A 26,941-nucleotide genomic window follows, 5' to 3' on the forward strand; every position below is an offset into this window, starting at 1 on the left:
TTTTCTGTTTAAGAGGTTTAATCTTGCATTTTTGCATGTGTAAATTCATTCAGTCTGTAGCACAATAGTTGCTCACTGAAAAGCCAACTGCATAGCTCATTAATGTGTCAGAGTCCATTGGTGACAAATCAGGAGCATAGCAAGTTACATATCTAGGATTGTCTGCTTTTATAGTTCACTTCTTCAGTTAATCTTGCTAGGATGGATAGGATGTGTGCGTGTTGTGTGCAGTAGCCTCAGTTTGCGAACAGCCGAATGTGCTTTTGGCTGCAGTCAGTCACCTTCAGGCTGCTGCCTTGTGGTGTAGCGGTGGTGGAGAATCTGACACATTGCATGGAGCACCTCAGGTGTTGCTTGTTTTACCCATGGGCTCTGCTTCCAAGGCACCTCCTAATGCACCCGATGCCGTGGATCTGCCTTTACAGCAGGGTGGGTGGGGGGGGAGGGAGGGGGGAGGGGGAGTGGTGCATTTGCATCACTCGAGGCAGAGGGCCAATGTGGAGACCAGCTGCCTGGTCTTGCCCATTCACCCTGTGAGTGGACAGGTGGCCGCTCTTTCAGCTGTATCTGAGTAGCACATGGGAGGAGGGGTTTACTAGTTATTGGGAGCTCCCATGTTACGTACGTTATGGAGCCCCTTAGGCAGATAGCATTCAGGGCTGGAAAATAAGCCAATATGCACTCAGTATGTCTGTCATGGGGCTTCATCTGAGATGTGGAAACGGTCTTGCCTGTGGCTGTCGAGCATGCAGCGTTGTGGCTCACATAGGCACCAACAACGTCTTTCGTGTGTGTTCTGAGGTGGTCCTAAGTTTGTACAGGCGACTGGCAGAGATGGTGAAGACTGCTAACCTCGCACAGGGTGCAAGCAGACCTTGCAATTTGCAGCATATTCCCAGAGCTTGTTGGGGTCCTTTGGTTTGGAGCAGAGAGGAGGGTCTCAATCAAAGGCTCTGTCGACTCTGTGATGGTCTTGGCTGCAGATTTCTAGACTTGTATCATCATGTGGGGATTTGCAGGATTCCCCTTGATATGTCATGGGTGCACCATACAAAGGAAGCAGCTACTCAGGTAGCAGAGAGCTAGTGGATTGCACGTGAGGGTGTTTTAAGATAGGCAGTAGTCTGAGGTTCTCTAGTGGACATTCGCCAGTTGATATGCAGAAAGGGAAGTCAAACAGCATTCAGAATAAAGACACTTCAACTACCAAAATTTTATCAGTAAACTGTCAAAGTATTCATAATAAAGTTCCCAAATTTACTGCCCTCCAGGAAAGTTCCCACACTCAAATTATTCTTGGGTCCCAGGGCTGGCTGAAACCAGAAGAGGAAAGCTCCGAGATATTTAGCAAGCTGTGGAATATATATTGGACAGACAGATTAGAAGCCATAGGAGGGGGAGTGTTCATTGCAGTGACAAAAATATTGTCTCTATTGAGGTCAAATGTTGAGTGTGACACTGAAGTCATCTGGTCACGTAGAACAGGTGTTCGTGAAACCAAGTGAATTGTTGGATGTTTCTAACGGCCACCCGAGTCTGCTGTGACAGTTCTAGAGTCATTCAAGGAAAGTCTATAGTCAACAGTGCATAAATACCCAGATCATGCAATACTAGTTGGAGGTGACTTTAACCTGTTGCATATAGACTGGGATGTCGGTAGATTCAATGCGATGGGTACAGACAGTCAGTCATGTGCAATAGTTTTGAACACGTTTTCTGAAAATTGTTTTGAGCAGCTAGCTCAGCAGCCCACATGCAATGGAAACATCTTAGACCTTGTAGCTACAAAGAGGCCGGACCTTTCCGACAATGACAGTATAGAATCGGGGATCAGCGATCATGATGTCGTTACAGCAAATATGATTATGAAAGTTAATAAGTCAGTGAAGAAGGGTAGGAGTGTGTTACAGCAAGACAGAGCAGATAAGCAGTTATTAACATCTCACTTAGACAGTGAATTGGCATCACTTAGTTGCAGTAAGATGGATGTAGGGGAATTATGGGTAAAGTTTAAGCAGATTGTAAATCGTGGTCTGGAGAGCTATGTCCTTAGTAAGTGGATAAAGGATGGAAAAGACCCACCATGGTTTGCTAACAAAATTCGGTGAATGCTGAGGAAGCAGAGGCTGTACCACTCTCAGTTCAAAAGGGAATGCGTTCTCGACGACAAGCAAAGGTTAGTAGAGATTCATGTGTCTGTGAAAATATGTATGCAAGAAGAAGAAGAATAATAACTATCACTGTCACATCTTAGCAAAAGATCTGACAGAGAATCCACGAAAATTCTGGTTGTATGTAAAATAGCTAAGTGGGTCTAAGGCTTCTATTCAGTCCCTTGTTGACCAGTCTGGTGCGGCAGCTGAAGACAGCAAAATGAAAGCCAAAGTTTTAAATTTCTTATTCAAGAAATCATTCACACTGGAGAATCGTACAAACATACCATACAGACTCCTGTATGGGAGTAATAAGCATACCTGGTGTAGAGAAACAACTGAAATATTTGAAAGCAAATAAATCATCACGTCCGGATGGAATACCAGTTTGATTTTACAAAGAGTACTCTATGGCATTGGCCCCTTACTTAGCTTGGATTTATCATGAATCTCTCCCCCAGCACAGAGTCCAAAGAGTCTGGAAAAAAGTGCAGGTGACTCCAGTATATAAAAAGGGTAAAAGAACGGATCCGCAAAATTGCAGACCAATATTCCTGGCTTCTCTTTGTTGCAGAATTCTTGAACATATTCTCAGTTTGAATATAACAAGCTTTCTTACACTGAGAAGCTTATGTCCACAAATCAACATGGTTTTAGAAAGCATCATTCCTGCAAAACTCAGCTTTACCTTTTCTTACATGATATACAGAGAACTATGGATGAAGGGCAACAGGTAGACTCCATATCCCTAGATTTCCGGAAAGCATTTGACACAGTGCCCCTTTGCAGACTGTCAATGAAGATACGAGCATATGGAGTAAGTTCAAAGGTATGTGAGTGGCGCGAAGACTTCTTAAATAATAGAACCCAGTATGCTGTCCTTGACGGTGAGTATTAATCAGAGACAAGGGTATCACCAGGAATGCCCCAGGGAAGGGTGATAGGATTGCAGCTGTTTTCTACACACACACAAATGATTTGGCAGATAGGGTGGGTAGCAATCTGCTGCTGTTTGCTGATGATGCCATGGTTTATGGTAAGGTGTCAAAGTTGAGTGACTGTAAGAAGATACAAGATGACTTAGACAAAATTTCCAGTTGGTGTGATGAATGGCAGGTAGCTCTAAATCTACAAAAATTTAAGTTAATGCAGATGAGCAGGAAGATCAAACCTTTAATCTTCAGATACAGTATTACTAGTGTCCTGCTTGACACAGTCAAGTCATTTAAATACCTGGGCATAAAGTTGCAAAATGATATGAGGTGAACGAGCATGTGAGAACTGTGGTACAGAAGGCGAATGGTTGACTTCGGTTTATTGGGAGAATTTTAGGAAAGAGTGGTTCATCTGTAAAAGAGACCACATATAGGACGGTGGTGCGACCTAGTCTTGAGTACTGGGCAAGTGTTTGGGATCCACACCAGGTCACATTGAAGGAAGACATTACAGCAATTCAGAGGCAGGTAGCTAGACTTGTTATCGGTAGGTTCGAACAACATACATGTGCTACAGAAGTACTGCAGGAACTCATGTGGGAGTCCCTGGAGGGAAGGCAACATTCTTTTCAAGAAACACTATTGAGAAAATTTAGAACACCAGCATTTGAAGCTGACTGCCAAACGATTGTTCTGCAACCAACATACATTGTGTATAAGGACAACGGAGATAAGATACAAGAAATTAGGACTCACACAGAGGCATATAGACAGTTGTTGTTCTCTCACTCTCAAATAGAGTGGAACAGGAAGGGAAATGACAAGTACTGGTACATGGTACCCTCCACCTTGGACCGTATGGTTGCTTGCAGAGTATTTATGTAGATGTAGATATGGATACACCAGTGCTTAAATTTGGAACATGGAATGTGCATACACTGGTGTAGATAGGGGCTACGAATAGTATTGGAGAAGAGAGACTAAGGTATGGAGTGGAAGTTGTTGCACTTCAGGAAATCAAGTGGCAGAGAAGGGGTGAGATTCATATGCATAAATTCTTCCTATATTAATCACAAAAAGACAAAAGACAAGGAGAGCATGCAGTTTGGTTTATAGTCTCCAAAGATACATACAGATCTGTTATTGCTTTCATTCCATATAATGAAAGAGTATGTACTCTGCATATCAAATGTAAATTCCACAATGTGACCTTCATGAATGCACATGCACCAACAGAAGACTCAGATGAAGGTGTGGTAGATGATTTCTATCATCAGCTGCCTGATGTTTGTGATAGAATAGACTCCAAAAGAGTCCTCGGTGACTATTATGGCAAACAGCAAAGAAGATGCTTTCAGAAGTGTGTCTCGTAGGGAAAGTTTACGTGATGGAACTAGTAATAACAGTACAAGGGTTGCCCAGTTAGCATTTGCAAACAAGTTAAGGGCAGTAATTACCTGTTTGCCAAGAAAAATATCTACAAAGGGATCTGGAAAATACCAGAAACAAATGAAGAAAATCAAACAGACCATATACCGGTATCAAAGAGGTGGCACCTGATATGGAAAGTGTGCGCACTTTCTGAGAAGCTAATTCTGATTCTGACCATTATGTAGTAAGAGCCAAAATGAGGCAGAAACTTGTTATGGCTACCAAAGAAAATAGTGCCAGAATAGAGAAATGGAATATAAAACAGCTGAATGATACATTTACTGTTCAAAAGTATCAGAATAAATGGAGATAGGAGTTACAAACAAAAGATGGTGAGGACTATATGGTCAAAGAATGGCGCTATATTAAAAATACCAGCCTTACAACAGCACATGAAGTATTGGGGGCCAAGAAGACTTAGAAATGAAAACTGGTATGATGATGAATGTAGACAGGCTGTGGAACAGAAAAATAAAGCAAGACGGCACTATATTATGAGAAGAGAATAGAGGCAGCAAGGGTGCATAGGAGGAAAAAAGGGAAGCCATAAGGAGAAAGATAGAGGAGACAAAAGAGCACTATCAAAGAACGAGAGCAGAAAGCTTTCTAAGAAAATTGCAGAAGAAACCCAAGTACGCTGACAAATAAACAAGATGTTCTGGATAGATGGAAAGAATATGTCAAGGGGATTCTGGAGGGCAGTCCTACCAGGAATATACAGCCACTCTAATACACTGCAGATCCAGAGATAGAAGAACCCAGATTAGAAGAGGTACAGAAGATAGTGCACTGTCTTGAAAACTTACAAAGCACCAGGAACTGATTGAACAATTGCAGGAGTGTTGAAAATGGGGGAATTAGTCTCCATAAACAAATCCACAAGCTTATCAAGTTGATATGGAATCAGGAAATAATCCCAAAAGAGTGGACTGTAGGGGTAATTCAACCAATCCATAAGAAAGGAGACAAGACTCGTCGTTCAAATTACCGAGTAAGTATCCTGCTGAATATAACCTATAATATTCTCTGTAGTATTATCTACAGGCTAGTTCCATATGCAGATGAGATTCTGGGAGAATATCAGGGTCGATTTCAGCCTAATAGGTCAACAACAAATCGTATACTTGTGCTGAGGCAAATAGATGAAGAAGCATATAATATTGAGCTTTAGAACCTATATGTAGACTTGATAGTGTTGATAGGGCAGAAATGCCAAATGATTTGCTGCGGCTTGGTATACCGTCTAAGTATGTCTCACTTATCTGAGCAACATTGGCTGGTCCCAAGGCTGCAGTGCAAGTGAATAGAGAACTCAGTAAATGGTTTAGCATTAGTAAAGGAGTCGCACAAGGGGACACCCTCTCAACAATACTTCTTAATCTGACTCTTGAGGCAGCCATTTAGAAGCTTCAAATATCCGGTTACATCAACCCAGATGTGTGCATACACTGATGATGTAGCAATTATTAGTAGAAGAAGAGGAGTTTCATTAGAGACAACAATATGTGAGCTGAAAGAAGCCACACTACCTAGAGGCCTTGCTATTAATGAAATGAAGATTAAGTACACAAATCTCATCAGGAAGGAAAATCATAACTCGGATAAACTATCAGCAGCTGGTTTCGATTTTGAGCAAGAACTTTGACTATCAGTGATCTAATATTAATAGGACAAAATCCATGTCCCCTGAAACAAAATAGCACATCCTAAGTGGTAATAGATGCTTCCACACTTTTAAGAAATTCTTAGCCTCTATGTTATTAAACAGGCAACTGAAACTTCAAGTTTATAAGGTCATGATGTGAAACATGGAAACCAACAAGTACCGATGACCAGCATCTCAGGGTATATGAACACACAGTTCTGCACAAGATCTATGGGGTAGTTAGGATAACAATGATTTCTGGAGATTTAGAATGAATGCTGAGCTGGATCATCTGACATCATAAGAACAATAAAAAGTAGGAGAATAGCTCAGCTTGTACATGGCCGTAGGATGGATAATGGACAAACACCTAAAACTGTTTTTGAATGGAGGTCGGGTAAAAGAAGACAGAGAGGGAGGTCACAAAAGAAGTGGACATATGGTACAGAAGAGGCTATGAATCTCTCATAGTTAAAGGATGGCAGAGAACTGCACAGGAGAGGGCACAATAGAGGAACCCTGTTGAAGAGGGTAAGACTCATGTAGGGTTGTAAAGGCATGATGATGATGAGGAGGAGGAGGAGGAGGAGGAGGAGGAGGAGAAGAAGAAGATCAATATCAAGTGCCTTCTGTCTCCTCTGGAAGATGGGATCAAGTAGGGTCTTTAGTTTGCCCGTGTTTGTGCATACATTGTTCATTTTGAGGTGAAAGTGGTCAAGTTTTGTCATGATAAGAAAATTAATAGTATCATCTTTTGGATGTTTGTGTCTAATTAGCTGTTTTATAGCTGCAGGTAACATATATATTTTGACTAGCTGCTACTCTTATGGCATTTTCATGTTTTGCATGTAGGATTCTTTGTAAGTCATTTTATGACATATGCAGTAAACTGTGTATCACTAACATTTCCCTCCCTCCTGTTCCATTTCCAAACGGTATGCAGGAAGAATAACTGTCAGTACATCTAAGTATTTTATAAACAAAATAAGCATTGAAGTCATGTCTCTCATCAACTACTTCAGTTTTTGAAATTGTGAAATCCTATAACATTTTATACCTTAAAACACAAAAGTTTGTGTTCCTTTGGAATGTTGATAGCATACCTCATATCCAAACTCCAGTTCATCTGCAGTAAGCATTACAATATCATCATCTATTGTCAGTATGGCTTCAGTTTCTATTTCTTCATATGGGTAGAACCGATTGGATAGTTTGTTTTCTTTAGTCTGAATAACCTTCAAAGGCTTATTTATTTTGGGCCACATTGATGCTGAAAGCAATAATAATAATAATAATAATAATAATAATAATAATAATAATAATACTGGAACAGAACCATTATAACAGATAAAACACCACCACATAACAAACCTGACATCATACTCACCAATAAAAAGAAGAAATTAACACAACTAATCGAAATATCCATACCCAATACAACAAATATACAAAAGAAAACAGGAGAAAAAACTGAAAAATATATCCAACTGGCTGAGGAAGTCAAAGACATGTGGCATCAGGATAAAGTTGACATTATACCAATTATACTATTAACTACAGGAGTCATACCACACAATATCCACCAGTACATCAATGCAATACATCCACATCCAAACTTATATATACAACTACAGAAATCTGTAATTATTGACACTTGTTCAATTACCCGAAAGTTCCTAAATGCAATGTAACATATACCGTACAGTTAAAAGGAAGTCACGCTTGATCAAGGTCCGCGTCACCTTCCATTTTTAACCAGACATAATCTCTGAGACAAGAAAGAAATAATAATAATAACAATATCACAAAATCATTACTTTTACAAATATGTTGCAGGTACAAGATTGTAGTATCAAGGCAACACAGTAACTTACGATGTGGTGGATATTTACGTTGATTGTTCCATACAACTAGAACTTTATTTAAGCTTGGTGCCTTCACAAGTTTCTGTATCAATGTAAAGAGAGACTCTACCCTGTCATACGTTAGTACTACTGCTGTGAAACCTTGTGAGCGAGGTGCAGTCAACTGCAGGAACAAAGGAGATTTCGTTGAAAGCTGTAAGAAAAAGAATGTTCTTGTAGATGTGTATAGCATTTATCTGTGGAAATTACAACAACCTGAACATCCAGTTATTTATATCTTACAGGATTTGGTGCCATATTCCAATCATCATACGTTCGGGCATACTGAGGGAATACCCGATCATTTATTATGTCCAGTGCTGTTAATGTAATAGCTTTCAGTGTTGAAAAGTAACGATTGTAAAGCCAATGGCCTTGAGCGCGCAGGTCTTCCAACCGTTCATCTGACACACTGGACAGTATTTCAGTAAGCCTGCCAAGATCAGCTTCAGTAATAATTACAGCAGCTCTGGAACACACAAATTCTGGATTAGAAAACAGAGGTAAGGGATCCAGAGATTTCAGTCAAATCATGTCACAAAATCAGGTAGTCCAAGAAATAACTGAAATCAAACAACAGTCATTGCAGTGTAAAATAACAAGAAACAGCATGTTTTTATTTCATTTTCAGATTCCTGACTGTCAGATGCCTGTCTGGCTGTGCCTAAATAGACAGTGTCAACAAGAATTTAATGTAATTGCTTAGATACTTGGCAACTTCTTGCAGCTCACAATGAAAAGCAGCACTGTACAATATTTTACCAAAAGACTATTTGATGGACCCACATTGTTCAGGATAAACACGAAGTTACTCATCAAGTGCTGCAGTTAATTTCAAAATTATCAGTTTAAGTGTTATAATGCATCACAGATGACTAACTTTGAAATAAAATTATGTCAGAAAGTCCACAGCCCATGAAGATGTCAAGTTTTGCAATACTTAAAAACATAACTACCCCTACTAAAACCTCAACCTGGGACTACCCTGGAATTTCTCATGAGAAAAAGCTGATTTGCTTTAAATAAAACTTCAGTACACAGAAGACATCACATCACTGACAGCAAACTGGAGACATGCTAGGAAGATGTACAGCTTAACTAAGGCGAAATCTTTCCTTATTTTTCATACTGGGCAATCAATTAAGATAATGAATGAATGAATGAATGAATGAATAACCTTTGACAACAACCTACTTTGACTGCACAGATACTCTGCACTGCCTGCAATTTTTGAAGTTACATTTGCAAAACATACAGCATGTTAAAAGTATTCCATGTTTCGAGAGGTGGTTGTATGGATCAAAGCAAGAAAAAATGTCCAGTAAACATGGGTTCTGAATCCCATACCTTAAGAGCTATGAGCATTTTTACATCTTCACTGCTGTGAAACACACCTCTCTTCTATTGCAAGCTCTTTGCTACTGTGAATGACCTACAGACTGCAGTAAACAAATGAGGACACATTCCTCTGTTATTGTTGATGAATAAATCATACAGTAAACACCTTTTAGTGTTGTTCCCATAAATTGAATTCATGGTTCTGGGTTAAGTGTAGCATATACATTAGTTGTAACGGAACAATTTTTCTTTTTTTTAAAAAAAAAGACAAGTTGGTGAGATGCTTTTACATTGTAGTTTTGTCTTTGCACTTACCAGCATAGTGGGAGCCTATTACTCCACACAGAAAATGGCAGACTCAATCTTCTGTTACAGTGTGGCAAATAGAAACAACCACTGACCACATGACTGCAAGTTCCCATGGGGACTAATAGCCTCCCATTATACTGGTAAGTGCAAAGGCAAAACTACAATATACAAGCACCTCACAATTTTATCAAAACAGAAACTGGTTCCATTAGAATTAATGTATGCACTGCACTTAATCCAGAACTATGAATATGGTTCACAGTAACAACATTAAAAGATGTTTATTACATGCTGTATCTATGGACAATAATAGAGGAATGTGTCCTCATTAGTTTATTGCATTCTGTAGCTCATTCATGATTCCAGAGAGCTTGTGGTAGAAGAGATGTGTTTCACAGTAGTGAAGATGAACAAGTGCCCATAACTCTTAAGGTAGGCATTTTAGAGCTCATAAGTACTGGTTATTTTTGGCTTGTTTTGGTGAAAAACGTGGAAAAAATTTTTAACACCTCGTATAATCACTAGCCACAGTGACTGAAATGTAGGAGACTTCTGTCTCTAAGCTGTTCATTTTTGGAACACAACCTACAACCAGCTTAGAAACAGAAGTGATGACACTTTCTGCAGGACCTGACCATCATTTTGCAGGACAACACTCAAGTACATACAGTGCCCGTTGTTGCTAATTTGTTTGACTGACGGGGTTGCTAAGTGCTATACCACCTACTGCACTCCCCTGACTTAAGCCCTCCTGAGTTCAACTCGATTTCTAAACTGAAGGAAACACTTCACGGCATTCGCTTCAGAACTGCTACAAATTTGTCAGGCAACAGACCGCGCCACTCGACCTGTCAACACAACTGGCACTGCTAAGAGTATCCTATGACTTCCACATCACTGGCAATGGGTTATACACAATGCTGATGACTACTTTGAAGGTCAGTAAAACTTTGAAACACGTATCTATTTTGTACGAGCTGTAAATAAATAGTTGCCACTATTAAAGTTCCAACCCACGTATACATATTTTTAACATTAGGGCTGTTATAATACTCCCTTGGGGTATGTCCCAAAACTATTATGACATCTTATGATTTCTCTCCATTCAAAATGATGTGCAGCGTTCAATTGGCTTGGATGTCATCATTCCAATCTCAAAGCTGTATCCAACATTCCACAAGAGGCAGCACCGAACTATAATTAACAGCTTCTGGAAGTCGAGAAACACCTACTGCCTACTGGATCTTGTGGATGAGCCGGGTGAGCCAAGTTTCACAAGACGGCTTTTAGTGAAGCCATGTTGACTACTACATAAATTTTTTTCTCCAAAAAGGTCTCATATATGATTATTAAATAAGTTCCCTAACTTATTCATCCTAAAGGATTGTCAATTACCACTTAGTATTGAACTGGCAGGTAGATTACTGTGATATCAAAACTATACATGTTATTGGGTTCATTATGAAAAGGCACCACTTCTAATCATGAAGACAGGTCCAGGCAACACAGCACAAGTTAACCCAGTACCCCACTGTGTTGGACTGGTGGCTTGCACCATGTCACCTCAGTAGTATTGCGACCCTGCAAGCAGAATTTTAAAGTCAGAGCATACTAGAACACGTGGCTACAGTTTGATCCAAATCAGTCTGCTGATGCACCCACTGTATCCTTTATAGCCTTTGGCCCCATCTATCCACATCCACTGATGTCTACGGGCTGAAGATGGCACAGCAGTCAGTCAGTACAGTTGGACCTTCAATGCCAATTTATCATGAGGTTGTCAATAAAAGCTAAGTCACGTAGCAATTTTGAAAGCCACAGTATTTCCAACCATGTCTGGCACCTTAACACCAGAATAGATTATACATGCAGTTCAGAATAATTACATTCACTCATTTCTAGAAATGCATGAATTCTGCATTAAATAAGAAGTTTGTACTCCAGAGTCACACTTCAGCCTATAGTAGGACACAGGACATAGCGAATACAGCAGCATATGTAAGCAAAACTGGATGAAAATTAGGGATAGGAATCAATGTCAAAAACACCCCCCCCCCCCCGCCCTCTCCCCTCCTTGTGGAAGTCTATGAATGTATCACACCAGGACTGGTCGCCTTTCATCTGTTTAACAGCTTGGTGGATTTTGGAATGTTTATTCAAATACGAGGTCTTAAGAAGCAACATTCTTGTCTGAGCCATCCAAGCACCACTTGTTAGCTGCCTCACAGCTTCCATCTGTCAGCACCCCTCTCCTGTTTTACTAAGCCATCAGAAGTTTTCCTGAATACTTTGCTGGACTGCAGTTTCTGGGTGACAGGCTCATCCTCAGAGAAGGGCAAAGGTCCAGGTTTGAGTTGACATTGCACACCCAGTTTTAATTTGTCATAAGGTTTGACACTGGTAGATACCGAGACAAAAATATTATGCTAGAAGTCATTATTTTTTTACCTTTAGGCTGCATTACATCCTGTATGTGTATGGAACACCATTGAATTTTCTCCATTCAATTCTTGACAGCGAAATGTTTCTTACTACCTATCACTATGAAATTGTTGTGTTTGGTTTATTTTCTTCAGAAAATGAACAGTCATTTGGGTAAAGCTTAAATCTAAATAGCAGTTAGACAGCAATTTCATATAACAATATTCAGTTCCCTCCCATAATCCAATGCTATTATATGTGAAAATCAGATAATCGGGTCAGTAAAACTCAATCACTGAGGTTATCTTCACAGGAGAAAACTATATAGCATTCTGAACTCCATTACATAAAACTTCTGAAATCTCTCAAATGCACTTAAGATCCCTACACATGAGTGACAGTTCACAGCAATCTGTCACGTGTGTGACTGATCGCACATGTGTGTGCAAATCACAGCAATTGGTCACAGGTCATTTTGAAATCCCAAGCAGTCTGGAGGATCACATGTGATTTGTGCTTGCAATATGGCTGCCTGGCTTGTTGGCAGCTATGTGTGGTAATATGGCTGTGACTCATGTCTGTAGTTTTGTTTCATTTTTCCCACATTGAGTAAGAACTTTAAGTTAGAATTTATAGTTATTCAGGGACCCTGAATGACTCCGAGAAGTGAACTGGAGGCTAGAGTTGCCATTTATATTATGAAGTAATACAAAACACAACCTCCAGTTATGTAGTGATTACCATTTTGAAGTTTGTGCAATAGAAGTAGAATTGATGGGACATTTACAGTAATAGTCACAATACAATAGGCTCCATCTGATGATTTTGAGTTAGTTATGAAATAATTACATTCATTATTAATGTTTTTAACTTCTAAATAGAATGACATATGTACTGTAATGTTAAGAGGACATTTTAGTTTAAATGTTCAGGACAAGTCTACTTCACAGCTATACTCAAGTCTCTTGTTTTTTTCATACGATCCAACTCTCCATCATAACTTTATAACAAGAGTTCTGGTAATTAGTAGTGTTGTTATAAACAACATCTATATAGGCATATCGAGACTTCAACCAAATTGTGTAAATACATGCAATTAAACTGTAAGACCACTGTAAAACAGGAATTTAAGTCTAATAAATGGAAAAAAATTGTACTTGGACACTGAAAAAGATTGCACAATCTACTTGGCATCACTGAAAAATTTAATGTATTCTATAAAGTAACCTACAGTTCACAAGAAAGAAATTTCAAAACAAGTCTAATAAATCATAATTCTCATTTATTTTAAATTGCTTTTTGCATGTATTTGTGAGGGTACAGAAATTAAGTGTAACTGCTGGTAAACACTGCAGTTCATTTTTCATATCAGTAGTGTTCATAATACTGATTTAAACTGCTTGACAAACTGCTCATGTCAGGCATGTTAAAGTGAGCCACCGATTGCTGGTAATACCACATGTGATGGATTCCTGTGATCCGTCCCCAATATATGGGGCCCTGTAATTCAGCAGAAGTGTTTTGACTAGTGGCTTATAGCTGTTCTATGATTAATTTGTTTATCATAGATGTGGTGCCAACTTTGTTGATTACACTTTTGTTTAATCAAAATATTTTTTGCCAATTTATATTCAGTACTGTGAACTACCACCAAAGAAAGTGATACTGAGAGATTTTCAAAATAACAAAGAACACAAACAAAGAACACACACAAAAAAGTTTCTGAGTTTACCTCTTCCAGTCCAGAACATCACTGAAGGGCATGATAAGTGAATCTGCACAAATCACCGGAACACAACCCGCTGCCATTGCCTCCAGGAGGGTTGGTTGTCCTAGTCTTGCACCACGTATCACCAAACAGAATTTAGATTGCTGTAACAGTATATTTGTATAGATACAACTAATTCGTACCTAGTAACTAAAAGTCAAATCAGCATTTATTTGTAGCATGGTCAAAAGATGAAACAATCATGAAAATGGGGTGCAAAAGTCTTTCTGCACTTATATGGCATTGTTTTGATGTCTTGAGGATGACAGCAGACAGTCACTTAGACTAAAATGGACACTGTGATTCTGTAAATTAGATTAGAAATAATCTATCACTTGGGGTTGAGCAGAAGAGTCTTAAAGGGATAGGATGAAAACTTCTCTGTTTGGTAGTAAAAGAACTGTACTCTTTAGGTCATAAATGTACTTTTTTACCATGTAGTATCCTATTAGGTTAATGCACCATTAAGTACATGCCAGCTCTGAAGTGTGATTCTGAAAGGTCTGCAAAACATCCACCTACAGCTGCCATGAGTTCTTCACTGGACTCAAAATATTTTCCAGTCTCATTGTTTTTAATGTGGAAATAAGTGGATATCAGATATATCAAAATCTGATGAACAGTGTGGATGTTCCAAGAAGTCATACTTCAAATACTCCTTAATTTTCCCACCATAGGTCAGTGCACTGTCCTAATAAACAAAGATTTTATTTTCTCTTTTTGCAGTCTCAGCCTCTTCTTACCTATTTGTTCATCTAGTTTGCACGGAATATTATGTAAAATTTGACAGTTACTGTTTTATCCTTTGCAACATAGTCAGTAAGACGAAATCGCATTCAGATCCCAGAAATGCTGGTCACAGTCATTCTGACAGACAAAAGGGGCTTTGCTTTTTTTGTGCACCACTTCTCATCCATTTCTTTAATTGTTACTTCATTTCTAGTATGAATGGGCGAGTCATAATGCCTCCTCTACATTAACAAATTGACTCCAAACCCAGTCTGACCCCTTTCTAAACTGTCCAGACAGTGCTGATAAATAAGTTTTAATTTCTGACATTGGTCAATATTCAACATATTTAGCATTCTTCCTTGCGATAACCTATTTTACAATTAATTATCCATGAAAAATATACCACAGTCTTTCTTCTGATATACCTATGGTGCAGGTTATTTTATATCCTTTAATCGCCAATTATTTAATTCTAACAGGACTTGCACTCTACATTTTCATCTGTAACTGGAGTTCTGGTATGTCCTTTACATGCATCACACTCCAGATCAGGACAAGTACATCAAATTCAGCAATATATTTCATAACTTTTGAAAATTGAAGAGCACATTCATTACAAATCACCTGTAACTCCTAATGAGTTTATATTGCCAGTAAACTGACCAAAACAGAATAAAAATATGACAGTATGGTATTAAAGTGTATCCATTTAGAAAATGCACACACACATTACATATATACAGGGTGTTTCAAAATTACACCACAAACTTCAAGGGGATGCAGATGGTATCTAGACAAACAAAATGAGGATAGGAACCTGTGTCCAGAAATGTTATCCAATGACGCTTCGGAGTGTCAAAGCTATAGAGACGGTGACTGTATATGTATGTATATAATGAGTGATTCTGTGATGATGATATGAACTTTCAGGGATGATGGAGAAGGATAAATGCATCACTTTGAGATAAGAGACCCTGGTCAAGGAAAGAACAAGTCAAAAGTTATAACAGAAATTGTTCTGATACCTCTGGCAGTGGAATACATGTACAGGTACTGTTTTTGCTTTGTAGGGTACCCGACTTTCGGAAGTGGTAGTATGCATCAAAAGAAGGGAAAAAGTCTAGTATACAAGGGTTTTAAAATGCATACCTTAACAGCTAAGAGCAATTGTTTAATAAAGGAGATATATTTCACAGCAACAAAGATGAACAAGTACTCACAGGACTTAAGGTATGCATTTTAGAGGCTACTGGACATTTTTTCCTTGTTTTAGTCTGAACGTTGCCCACCCTACAATATTAGCAACAACAGTACTGGTACATGTATTCTACTGTCAGAGGTATCACTTATAATTTTCAACTAGTTCCTTTCAAGACCGGGGTATCTTACGTCAAAGTGACACATTAATCCTTCTCCATTATTCCTGAAAGTTTCATGGAGCCACCCTGTGTACACATACATATAGATTACACGCACCAACGCCTATAACTTCAATGTTCCATAGCATTGTTCAATGACATTTCTGGACACGGGTTCTTATCCTCATTTCTACATCCCTTCGAAGTTTGTCAGTGTAACCTTACACACACACACACACACACACACACACACACACACACACACACACACACATGGAGAGAGAGAGAGAGAGAGAGACTCTTTAAAGAGCTTTATAAATAATAATATTAAATCAGACCAAATTCACAAGTCATACTATTGTGCACTGTGTAGCAATATAAAAACAAAATTTCTTTGCTTTAAATGCCATCTCTTTCCCAAACCAAAAATGTAACACCTTGTCTTCTTATAAGACAGTCAGAATACTATGCTAGCCATTTTAAGGGCTGCAAAGAAACAAGTTAAAAGACTTTTCAACCTAACAACCAATTCAGATGACAATATAGAATACCTACCATAAGAATAACCAGAATAGATGCAGGACCCCTCAAACAACACCAGACATGCTTCTATATCTGTGGCTTTAGTGTATCACAAACCTATCTTTTTATGATAATTCTCCACAACTAATTCAGAACTGACCTTAACACTGCTTTCATTTCATCTGAATATTTAGAGTACTCCACAAAATGATTTTTTTATGTTTTGTTCTGTCTTAGTCACAGTCAGGCTTTAGAGCTCTTCATAAAAATCAGTCTAGCATTTCTTTTGTAATGCTATACTCTCTCAGTATTTTCTCTCCCTCCCCCCCCCCCCTCCCCCTCCCCCTCCCCCCCCCCACCCCCCCCCCCCCCAATGAGACTGGAGCCTACTTCTCTAAAATATTGCTAAGGGTAACTCTAAGCTTGAAAACCCCATCAGATCAATGGATCTTTCACTAACAGTGTCTTATCTTATCACTCTGTGAGCCTCATCATACCTAAACCATCATGAAAATACACAATAAAAGTTCTATGTGCACCTGAAGTGTATGCTGCAGACAGATGTGGTAGAATGACGCTATTGGCTGGAGCACGTTTGGTACCTGCACCCAGGTGCGAATCACCCCACCACCCACCTTCTTATGTGCACACCACTATAGCACAACAAAAGGTATGTTACTAAGACTGAGCTCTCAAAATTAACCTTAACATGTTACAAAAACAGTGCTATCCAGGCTCAAACAAATATTACAAAATTTCAGTAAAGATCACAATAAATACACACCCGAGGTCCTTTTAAGTTGACAATACGAGTGCTGCAGTTTCTTGATTTACATGGAAACCAATTGCAGAATCAGTTGTTCACCCACCCACAAACAATCATGTACTATCTCATAGCAAGCAAAGCATGGATTATGGGCATGTTAAAAGTCAAAGCAAGAGACAAGCAGTATTTAATTAAATCTCCATATAAATGGTGGCATAAACTGAAGTGACAAATATCTTGATGCTTTTACAATGTTCAGTTTAATTTTGAAGCTTCAGACTATCTGATTGAACAAGATACTCTTTTAAACACACTTTACGAATTGCAAAAAACTTTGAATTGTCATTTACACCTGGTATGGCGTGTGCTGACTATTTCATGGTATGTATCACCCACCTTGAAGCCTACACCAGCACGTAAGTTCTGAAGGGTATGTCTGATACCAGTCACAGTTAAGCAATCTATTAGAGAAGAGCTAGACTGTCTTGATTCTGGGTGTCATCTACCCCAGAACTGCAAGTGATTGGGTTACACCATTAGCTGTTATCAAGAAGATGAATGGATCTCTTCATTATGTGCAGACCTGAAGCCTAAACAAGGTGCTCAGTTCATAGTAAATTAATATCTAATTCCTACACTAGAAGAACTGTCGAAATTACCAGCAGGAAAACATTTTTCAAAGATATCCTGCACTGATACACATTTAAAGTTGCTGCTAGACAGTGTGTCACAAAACCCAGTTGGTTATGAACATACCTTTTGACTTATAAAAGTACCTGCACCACCAATTGGCATTGCATGCATATCACCAATTTTTGAAAGATACTTGGAGCAACTCACAGTGTTAGTGCCGGCCACAGAAAAGCTTTTCAAGAAGCAGAACATTCATGTCATGTCAAATGGGCCTTCTGAGTTGCTCCAGCTGAATAGGGAATGAACGAATTGCAAACTGGCCTCCATAGTCTTGGAGTTGTGTCACTTCCTCAAAAGCGACATAGGATGAGGAATCTATTTCACTTTAGATACTTTTTGATATACTAAAGATACTGGTGATCTATTTTAAGTTTAACGAATAGTCACGGTAGTCTTCCATATGGAACTATGTGGTTTTTCGGTACCGGGGTAGTACTTATATATGAGTTCTGCCATTCTTTGTGAAGCCACCATAAATTAACACATTGGCACCTACTTCTACATTACTAAAAATCATTGTGGAGCCAAAAACCATTTACAAATTAATAATGCTATGACACTTTATGTTTTATAAGAAGCACAAGTCAAATTGCCCTAATATGTCTCAGTACAATGATATATGTAGCAATGATTCCCTTGTACTTCACTCACATCTCCAGAATGGCAATACAAAATTATTCTCATATCTCCTTTCTATGTGAAGCACCTTGATTGTGAGAAAAGGATACAATTTGGGAGGTGCACATTCATTACACCACAAAAACATCAGGGAAACCTAATTTTCAATACATTTTTACCATGTAATTTCTTCCCAAATCCCGAAAAATATATTTCTGAATTCTTCCACCAATGGCACATGACTGCCACACACAAGTTACCTTTAGCTTCTTCTTGATTGCCTATCTGAGCTCAGTTTTAACATACATAAAAAATATTTATTTCCTGATTAAAAATGTAATAATATCCTGAGATAACACACATACATTTGCAAGAAGAATATATTAATCTGTATAAACTTCAATTTTCCTTCTTCTCTGTATGAAATAAAGTGTATTAACAACTCTCAGTGGCAATTCCATCTCCTGTCACATGATCACCTCGTCCATTTCCTTATGGCATCCTATGATAACACTGCAGATAACCAAAGGGCACCAATAGTCAGAAGCTCAAATTTACTCATTAGAAGAACTGCTGACACCCACATCCTTTCGAACTTGCTTATTGTATTTCTCTCTTTGTCTCCTCCTGCAATTTTTACCCCCAACACTAGTCTCCAATATAAAAATTGTGATCCCTTGCTGTCTCAGTATGTGCCCTATCAATCTATCCCCTCTTTTAGTCAAGTTATGCCACAAATTTCCTTTCTCCCCAATTCTGTTCAGCACTTCCTCATGGGTTGCGTGATCTACCCATCTGATCTTCAGCATTCTTGAGTAGCACCCCTTCTTGAAAGCCTCTATTCATTTCTTATCTCAACTGTTTATGATCCACATCTTACTTCCACATAAGGCTACACCCAGACAAATACCTTCAGAAAAGACTTCCTAACATTTAAATCTATATTCAGTGCTAACAAAATTCTCTTCTTCAGAAATGCTTTTCTTGCCATTGCTAGTCTACATTTTATATCCCCTCTGCTTCCGCCATCATCAGTTGTTTTACTGCCCAAATAGCAAAACTCATCCACTACTCTCAGTGTCTCATTTCCTAATATAATTCCTTCAGCACCACCTGGTTTCATTCTACTATATTCCATTACCCTTCCAAGACACTGTCCATTCCATTTAGCTATTCTTCCAAGTCTTTTTCTGTCTCTGACAGAATTAAAATGTCATTGGCAAACCTCAAAGTTTTGATTTCTTCTCCCTGAACTTTAATTTCTACTCCACATTTTTCTTTGGTTTCCTTTACTGCTTGCTCAATGTATAGATTTGACAACATAGGGGATAGGTTACTACCCTGCCTCACTCCCTTCTCAATCACTGCTTCCCTTCATGTCCGTCAACTCTCATAACTGCTGTCTGGTTTCTGTATAAGTTGTATATAATCTTTCATTTCCTGTATTTTATCCCTGTTACTTTCAGAATATCAAATAGTGTATTCCTATTGACACTGTTAAAAGTTTTCTCCAGATGTACAAAAGCTATAAATTTAGGTTTGCCCTTCATTAACCTGCCTCCTAAGAGAAGTCGCATGGTCAGTACTGCTTCACATGTTCCTATGGTTCTTCAGCATCAAAACTGATATTCCCTGAGGTCAGCTTCAACCACTTTTTCCATTCTTCTATAGATATTTCATGTTACTATTTTGCAACCATGACTTATTAAACTGATAGTTTGGTAATTTTCACACCTGCCAGCACCTGCTTTCTTTGGAATTTGAAGTATTATATTCTTCTTGAAGTCTGAGGGTATTTCGCCTGTCTCGTACATTTTGCTCACCAGATGGAAGAGTTTTTTCATGTCTGCCAAGGCTATCAGTAGCTTAAACCGAATGTCGTCTACTCCTGGGGCCTTGTTTTGACTTAGATCTTTCAGTGCTGTGAAGTTGTTCTCGCAGTATCGTGTCTCCCATCTCATCTTTATCTATGTCTTCTTCCCTTTCTATATTGTTGCCTTCAAGATCATTTCTGTTGTGCAACCCCCCTATATATTCCTTTCACCTTTCTCTTCTTTGCTTGGTACTGAATTTCCATCTGACCTCTTGATATTCATACAGGTGCTTTTCTTTTCTCCAAACATCTCTCTTACTTTCCTAGAGGTAGTATCTATCTTTCCCCTAGAAATATATCCTTCTATGTCCTTACATTTGTCATCTAGCAATTTCTGCTTAGCCATTTTGCATTTTCTGACACTCTCATGTTTGCATTCCCTATCACTTGCTTCATTTGCTGCATTTTTGTATTTTCTCCCTTCATCAATTAAACTCACCATCTCCTGTGATATCCAAGGATTTCTATTAGGCCTCATCTTTTTACCTATTTGATCCTCTGTTTTCACTATTTTCTCTCACAAAACAACCCATTCATCATCTGCTGCATTCTTTTCCCCTTTTACAGTCAATCTTTGTCTGATGCTTCCTCTGAAATTCTTAACAATCTATGGCTCTTTCAACTCATTCATGTCCCATTTCCTTAATTTTCTACCCTTTTGCAATTTTTTTCATTTTTAATCTATACTTAAATCCAATAAATTGTGGTCAGAGTCCACAGCTACCTCTGGAAATATCTTACAGGTTAACATCTAGTTCTGAAATCTCTGTCTTACCATTATATAATCAATCTGAAACCTTCCGGAGTCTCCAGGTCTCTTCCACACACACTGCCTTCTTTCATGATTCTTAAACAAAGCGTTAGTGATTAAGTTATGCTCTGAGCAAAATTCTTCCTGGCACTTCCCCTTTCATTCCTTTCCTCCAGGCTATATTCGCCTACTATTTTTCATTCTCTTCCTTTCCCTACTACCAAATTCCAGTTCACCATCATAATTCAATAATTTCCTTTATCTCATCATACATGTTTTCAATCACTTCAGCACCTGTGGAGCTCGTTGGCATATCAACTTGTACTTCAGTGGTGGGTTTTGGCTTCATGTCTGTCTGTGATACGATAATGCAGTCACTATGCCGTTTGAAGCAACTTACCTGCATTCCTACTTTCTTATTCATTATTAGACCTACTCCTGCTTTACCCCTATTTGATTTTGTATGTATAACCCTGCACTCATCTGACCATAGGACCTGTTCCTCCTGCAACTGAATTTCACTGTATCCAACTTCAACCTATCCATTTCCTTTTTTAAATTTTTTAACCCACCTGGTTGACTGGGGGATATTACAGTAGTACCAGAGATAACTGTGCTCAGATGCATATAAGCAAGTGTTCCATAAACTGAAGCAAAGTTTTGATTGTTCTTATATCATGCAAAGGCAGCACAGTTCTGATAAAGGTAAGTCAGGGCTAACAGGTTGCAAGATCACCAGCATATGATGTCCTGCCTCTCACAAACATACAGGGTGTTTCAAAAATGAACGGTATATTTGAAACGGCAATAAAAACTAAACGAGCAGCAATATAAATACACCGTTTGTTGCAATATGCTTGGGACAACAGTACATTTTCAGGCGGACAAACTTTCGAAATTACAGTAGTTACAATTTTGAACAACAGATGGCGCTGCAAGTGATGTGAAAGATATAGACAACGCAGTCTGTGGGTGCGCCATTCTGTACGTCGTTTTTCTGCTGTAAGCGTGTGCTGTTCACAACGTGCAAGTGTGCTGTAGACAACATGGTTTATTCCTTAGAACAGAGGATTTTTCTGGTGTTGGAATTCCACCGCCTAGAACACAGTGTTGTTGCAACAAGACGAAGTTTTCAACGGAGGTTTAATGTAACCAAAGGACCGAAAAGCGATACAATAAAGGATCTGTTTGAAAAATTTCAACGGGCTGGGAACGTGACGGATGAACGTGCTGAAAAGGTAGGGCGACCGCGTACGGCAACCACAGAGGGCAACGCGCAGCTAGTGCAGCAGGTGATCCAGCAGCAGCCTCGGGTTTCGGTTCGCCGTGTTGCAGCTGCGGTCCAAATGACGCCAACATCCACGTATCGTCTCATGCGCCAGAGTTTACACCTCTATCCATACAAAATTCAAACGCGGCAACCCCTCAGCGCCGCTACCATTGCTGGACGAGAGACATTCGCTAACGATATAGTGCACCGGATTGATGACGGCGATATGCATGTGGGCAGCATTTGGTTTACTGACGAAGCTTATTTTTACCTGGACGGCTTCGTCAATAAACAGAACTGGCGCATATGGGGAACCGAAAAGCCCCATGTTGCAGTCCCATCGTCCCTGCATCCTCAAAAAGTACTGGTCTGGGCCGCCATTTCTTCCAAAGGAATCATTGGCCCATTTTTCAGATCCGAAACGATTTCTGCATCACGCTATCTGGACATTCTTCGTGAATTTGTGGCGGTACAAACTGCCTTAGACGACACTGCGAACACCTCGTGGTTTATGCAAGATGGTGCCCAGCCACATCGCACAGCCGACGTCTTTAATTTCCTGAATGAATATTTCGATGATCGTGTGATTGCTTTGGGCTATCCGAAACATACAGGAGGCGGCGTGGATTGGCCTTCCTATTCGCCAGACATGAACCCCTGTGACTTCTTTCTGTGGGGACACTTGAAAGACCAGGTGTACCGCCAGAATCCAGAAACAATTGAACAGCTGAAGCAGTACATCTCATCTGCATGTGAAGCCATTCCGCCAGACACGTTGTCAAAGGTTTTGGGTAATTTCATTCAGAGACTACGCCATATTATTGCTACGCATGGTGGATATGTGGAAAATATCGTACTATAGTTTCCCAGACCGCAGCGCCATCTGTTGTTGAAAATTGCAACTACTGTAATTTCGAAAGTTTGTCTGCCTGAAAATGTACTGTTGTCCCAAGCATATTGCAACAAACGGTGTATTTCTATCGCTGCTCGTTTAGTTTTTATTGCCGTTTCAAATTTACCGGACATTTTTGAAACACCCTGTAACAGCAGCTCTAACATAGGTACTAAAACACTTGAGCAACAAGTTTGTGTGGCCACCAATTTATAGAGTGCCTGAATATGCAATGTTGGCAGACCTGTTGATTAGCAAATGTAAAAGGAGATCCAGGAGGTACAGCACAAAATGCAGCCAGCACCTGTCTGATCACAGTTTTAATGTAAAACTACTTTGGACCTCAGATTACTGCATATGACAAATAATGACAGGATTATGTAATGGATTCTTGGTGCTGTTGATAAACTTCACGAGTGGGTATGGGATCTACTGACTACAGAAATTGTTAAACTATGACAGCCTGGCTGGTTTTCAGACTTCGTATTCTGCATTAATCGTAGAGTGTACTTTCAGTGTAATAAACACCACACACTGTTATGCACAGGCGATAACACTATTAATTTGTCATTAGCACCTTTTCTGGGTGTATATACACTCCTGGTATATGCTGATAGTAACTGCTGATATTGCCTGCTGGCTTCTCTCTCGGGTTCTTCTGTTGATGTTTGTTTGATGAAAAACCAAAGAAAAAAGCCAATAGGTAATTCATCAAAAAGTGGCCACAAAAGACTTAACAATTTTGTAACAGCTGATATGTCTCAGTATTGTTTATTTGCAGCCCCAGTCCATAAAAATCAAGATTTTTCTGCACAAGCCAATTCTTTTGCTTCAAAGACAGCAGTGGCAGGAATTATTATCAGATCAAAAAAGTAGTGATATTTATAGCACACACCACAAAAATTTCATTGTAATCTATAAGGCACAAAGGTCCGCATCATCATAAAAGATCACAAGCTACACCTAGCGCTATTTGGCCAACAGGAAACGTTTTTGAAACACAGTTCTAAAGCTGAAGGAAACGGGCTTTTTATTGAGCATCCAACACTACACGCCAAGAGGGAACCACAAAAATGCCAATACCCTATCCCAATTACCCATGGGACAAGACCCAACCATTGATAAGGAAGAGGCAACATGTTTTCAATGAGATACAGGTATGGGAAACAGTGAAGTCATTTATCTGCCTAACTCATGCATGACAATGAAGTTTTGGCTCAAGTGGTAAGTTTGTATAAACAGTTATGTCGTAATAATTCCTGTAATGAACTACTGTGTCCTTTCTACCAATTACAGTCCATCTGCCACAGAAGATTGGTGGCTAACAGTTTGCTTCATTTTGCTGTGTCGGAGACAGTGAAGATTATTCTTATGGTGAAGATAGCAGCATTCAGCTTCTTCACAACACCTTGAACATTTTTTCAATGATGTAAGCCTACTAAGGAGAGCTTATGACTAGTTCTTCTTCAATGCTCTCTTCTGTTCCCAATATCTCTTGAGCCCTGCTGATAATTTCTCATTCCTCGCCTGTGAAAGGGACTTCCAACGTTTAGGGACTCTAGGTGGCGGTGTCCAAGACCCTACCATAGCACAAAATTTGGAACAATCTCCTACCTCAGAGATCCCAGCCGAATTCAAGTCATTCAGTACTTCATTAAGCCACAGGCTTCCAGTCTTGTAGCTTTTAACCAATGAGTAGATCTTGGTAAGCCTATTGTCGTTCATTCATTGTAGGTGCCCATAGAACTTGAGCCTCCTACGTCGCATACTGGTGTGGGCTGATTCTAAGCATTGGCACAGTTCAGAATTAGACTTCAATCGGTAGGTTTCATCTGGGAGCAATCTCGAGCCATGAATTTTTCTGAGAATATGTCTTTCGGCTTTCTCCAGATCATCCATCATGCCTTTTCTATTCATCAAGAGGGTCTCTGTGGCATACAGAAACTGTGGTCTGACAGCAGTTCTGTAATGACAGACCTTAGCATTCTTCAAAATGCACTTCATGTTGTACAGATTGTGGAACAGATGGTGTTGTGGGTTGGCAGGAGAGCCAACACCGTATTATTAGAGGAAGCCGAAAGGCACGCTTTTTAGCTCACGCAGGCTGGCGTGAGGTCTGGAACAGGACAAGGAAATTAGACTTTAGAAAAACAGATGTAGCTGGTGGAATACTTAACTTTAATCCATTAATGATGAGCGTCGCTCTTGACGGTACATGTTTTACAGTATCAACTGGTAATGGCGCCTTGCTAGGTCGTAGCAAATGACGTAGCTGAAGGCTATGCTAACTATCGTCTCAGCAAATGAGAGCGTATTTTGTCAGTGGACCATCGCTAGCAAAGCCGGTCGTACAACTGAGGCGAGTGCTAGGAAGTCTCTCTAGACCTGCCGTGTGGTGGGGCTCGGTCTGCAATCACTGATAGTGGCGACACGTGGGTCCAACGTATACTAACCGACCGCGGCCAATTTAAAGGCTACCACCTAGCAAGTGTGGTGTCTGGCGGTGACACCACAGATGGCATGCTGCGCTGAGTTTGTTATGCCTTCTTAAGGTGGAGGTGCTGTCTCTACCATTGAGGTGTACCCATTCACCAAGATAAAAGCCGATTGACCCTCCCAATGGTTCCATGTATAGTTGTCAAAGGGGTGTTACTGGAGTGCCAGTTCTCATGGTAATTGTCATACGATATTTGTAACACTGACTTCACAGCTCTCTCCTGCAGGGTTTGGGCAGCAATGGCAGCATCCTTAGAGTTGTTGGTTAGGATTGCAATGTCATCTGTGAAAGCAAGGCACCTTATCTTGATTCTTCAGGTTCCAGCTCCAATGGTAACTGGTTTCATTCCTACATTCCTCAACATACATTCCCAGGTTTTGATGACTTTATCAAGCACCTAAACAGAATGGGTGATAGACCATCACACTGTTGTACTCCCATTTTAATGTTGAAACTCTGAGATACTTCTCCTTTGAACTTCACCTTAGAGGTTGTATCTGTGAGAGTCTATTTGATGAGGAACAGATGAGGGTGTGTGTGTGTGTGTGTGTGTGTGTGTGTGTGTGTGTGTGTGTGTGTGTGCGTGTGCGTGTTGTAATCCACACCTTGTTGTTGGAGTACTACGAAGAATGTTCGGTGATCGATGGAATCATAAGCTTTTGTAAAGTCAACGAAAACCACAATGATGTTCATACTCTTCTTTTGTTTTAATTGGTGAATAGTTTTCAGATTGAACATCTGCTCAGTACAGGTACTTCCACATTGAAATCCTCCTTGATATTCACCAACTGATTGATCACATTGACTTTCTACATTGTCCAGTACAATCTTGGAGAGCACCTTGTATCCTATTGGAAGCAGGAAATTCCCCAGTAGTTGTTGGCATCACGGCGATCACCTTTCTTATGTAAAGGGTGTATAGCAGCTGATTTCCAGTGATCAGGGATCCTGCCAGTCTCCCAACAGTCGACCAGGGCCTCCGTGATCATATTTCCACCTGCTTTCACATCTTATGCAATGATGTCACCTTCCTCGGGTGCCTTGCAGTTCCTAAGATGGTTGATG

General features: G+C 39.6%; 1 protein-coding gene across 1 annotated transcript in view; it reads right to left on the reverse strand.

The window, feature by feature from the left end:
- The window catches only part of LOC124555115 (exostosin-2), a 100,888-nt gene that overhangs the window by 34,955 nt on the left and 38,992 nt on the right, over positions 1-26,941 (reverse strand). The window contains exons 4-7 of the mRNA XM_047128918.1: positions 13,869-14,008; positions 8,312-8,537; positions 8,039-8,222; positions 7,268-7,434 (exon numbers count right to left, since the gene is read on the reverse strand). Coding sequence (XP_046984874.1) covers positions 7,268-7,434; positions 8,039-8,222; positions 8,312-8,537; positions 13,869-14,008 — 717 coding nt within the window. The remainder of the gene's footprint in view (positions 1-7,267; positions 7,435-8,038; positions 8,223-8,311; positions 8,538-13,868; positions 14,009-26,941) is intronic.

The sequence above is a fragment of the Schistocerca americana genome, chromosome X, assembly GCF_021461395.2.
Source record: "Schistocerca americana isolate TAMUIC-IGC-003095 chromosome X, iqSchAmer2.1, whole genome shotgun sequence".
In the NCBI taxonomy this organism is placed as follows: domain Eukaryota; kingdom Metazoa; phylum Arthropoda; class Insecta; order Orthoptera; family Acrididae; genus Schistocerca; species Schistocerca americana.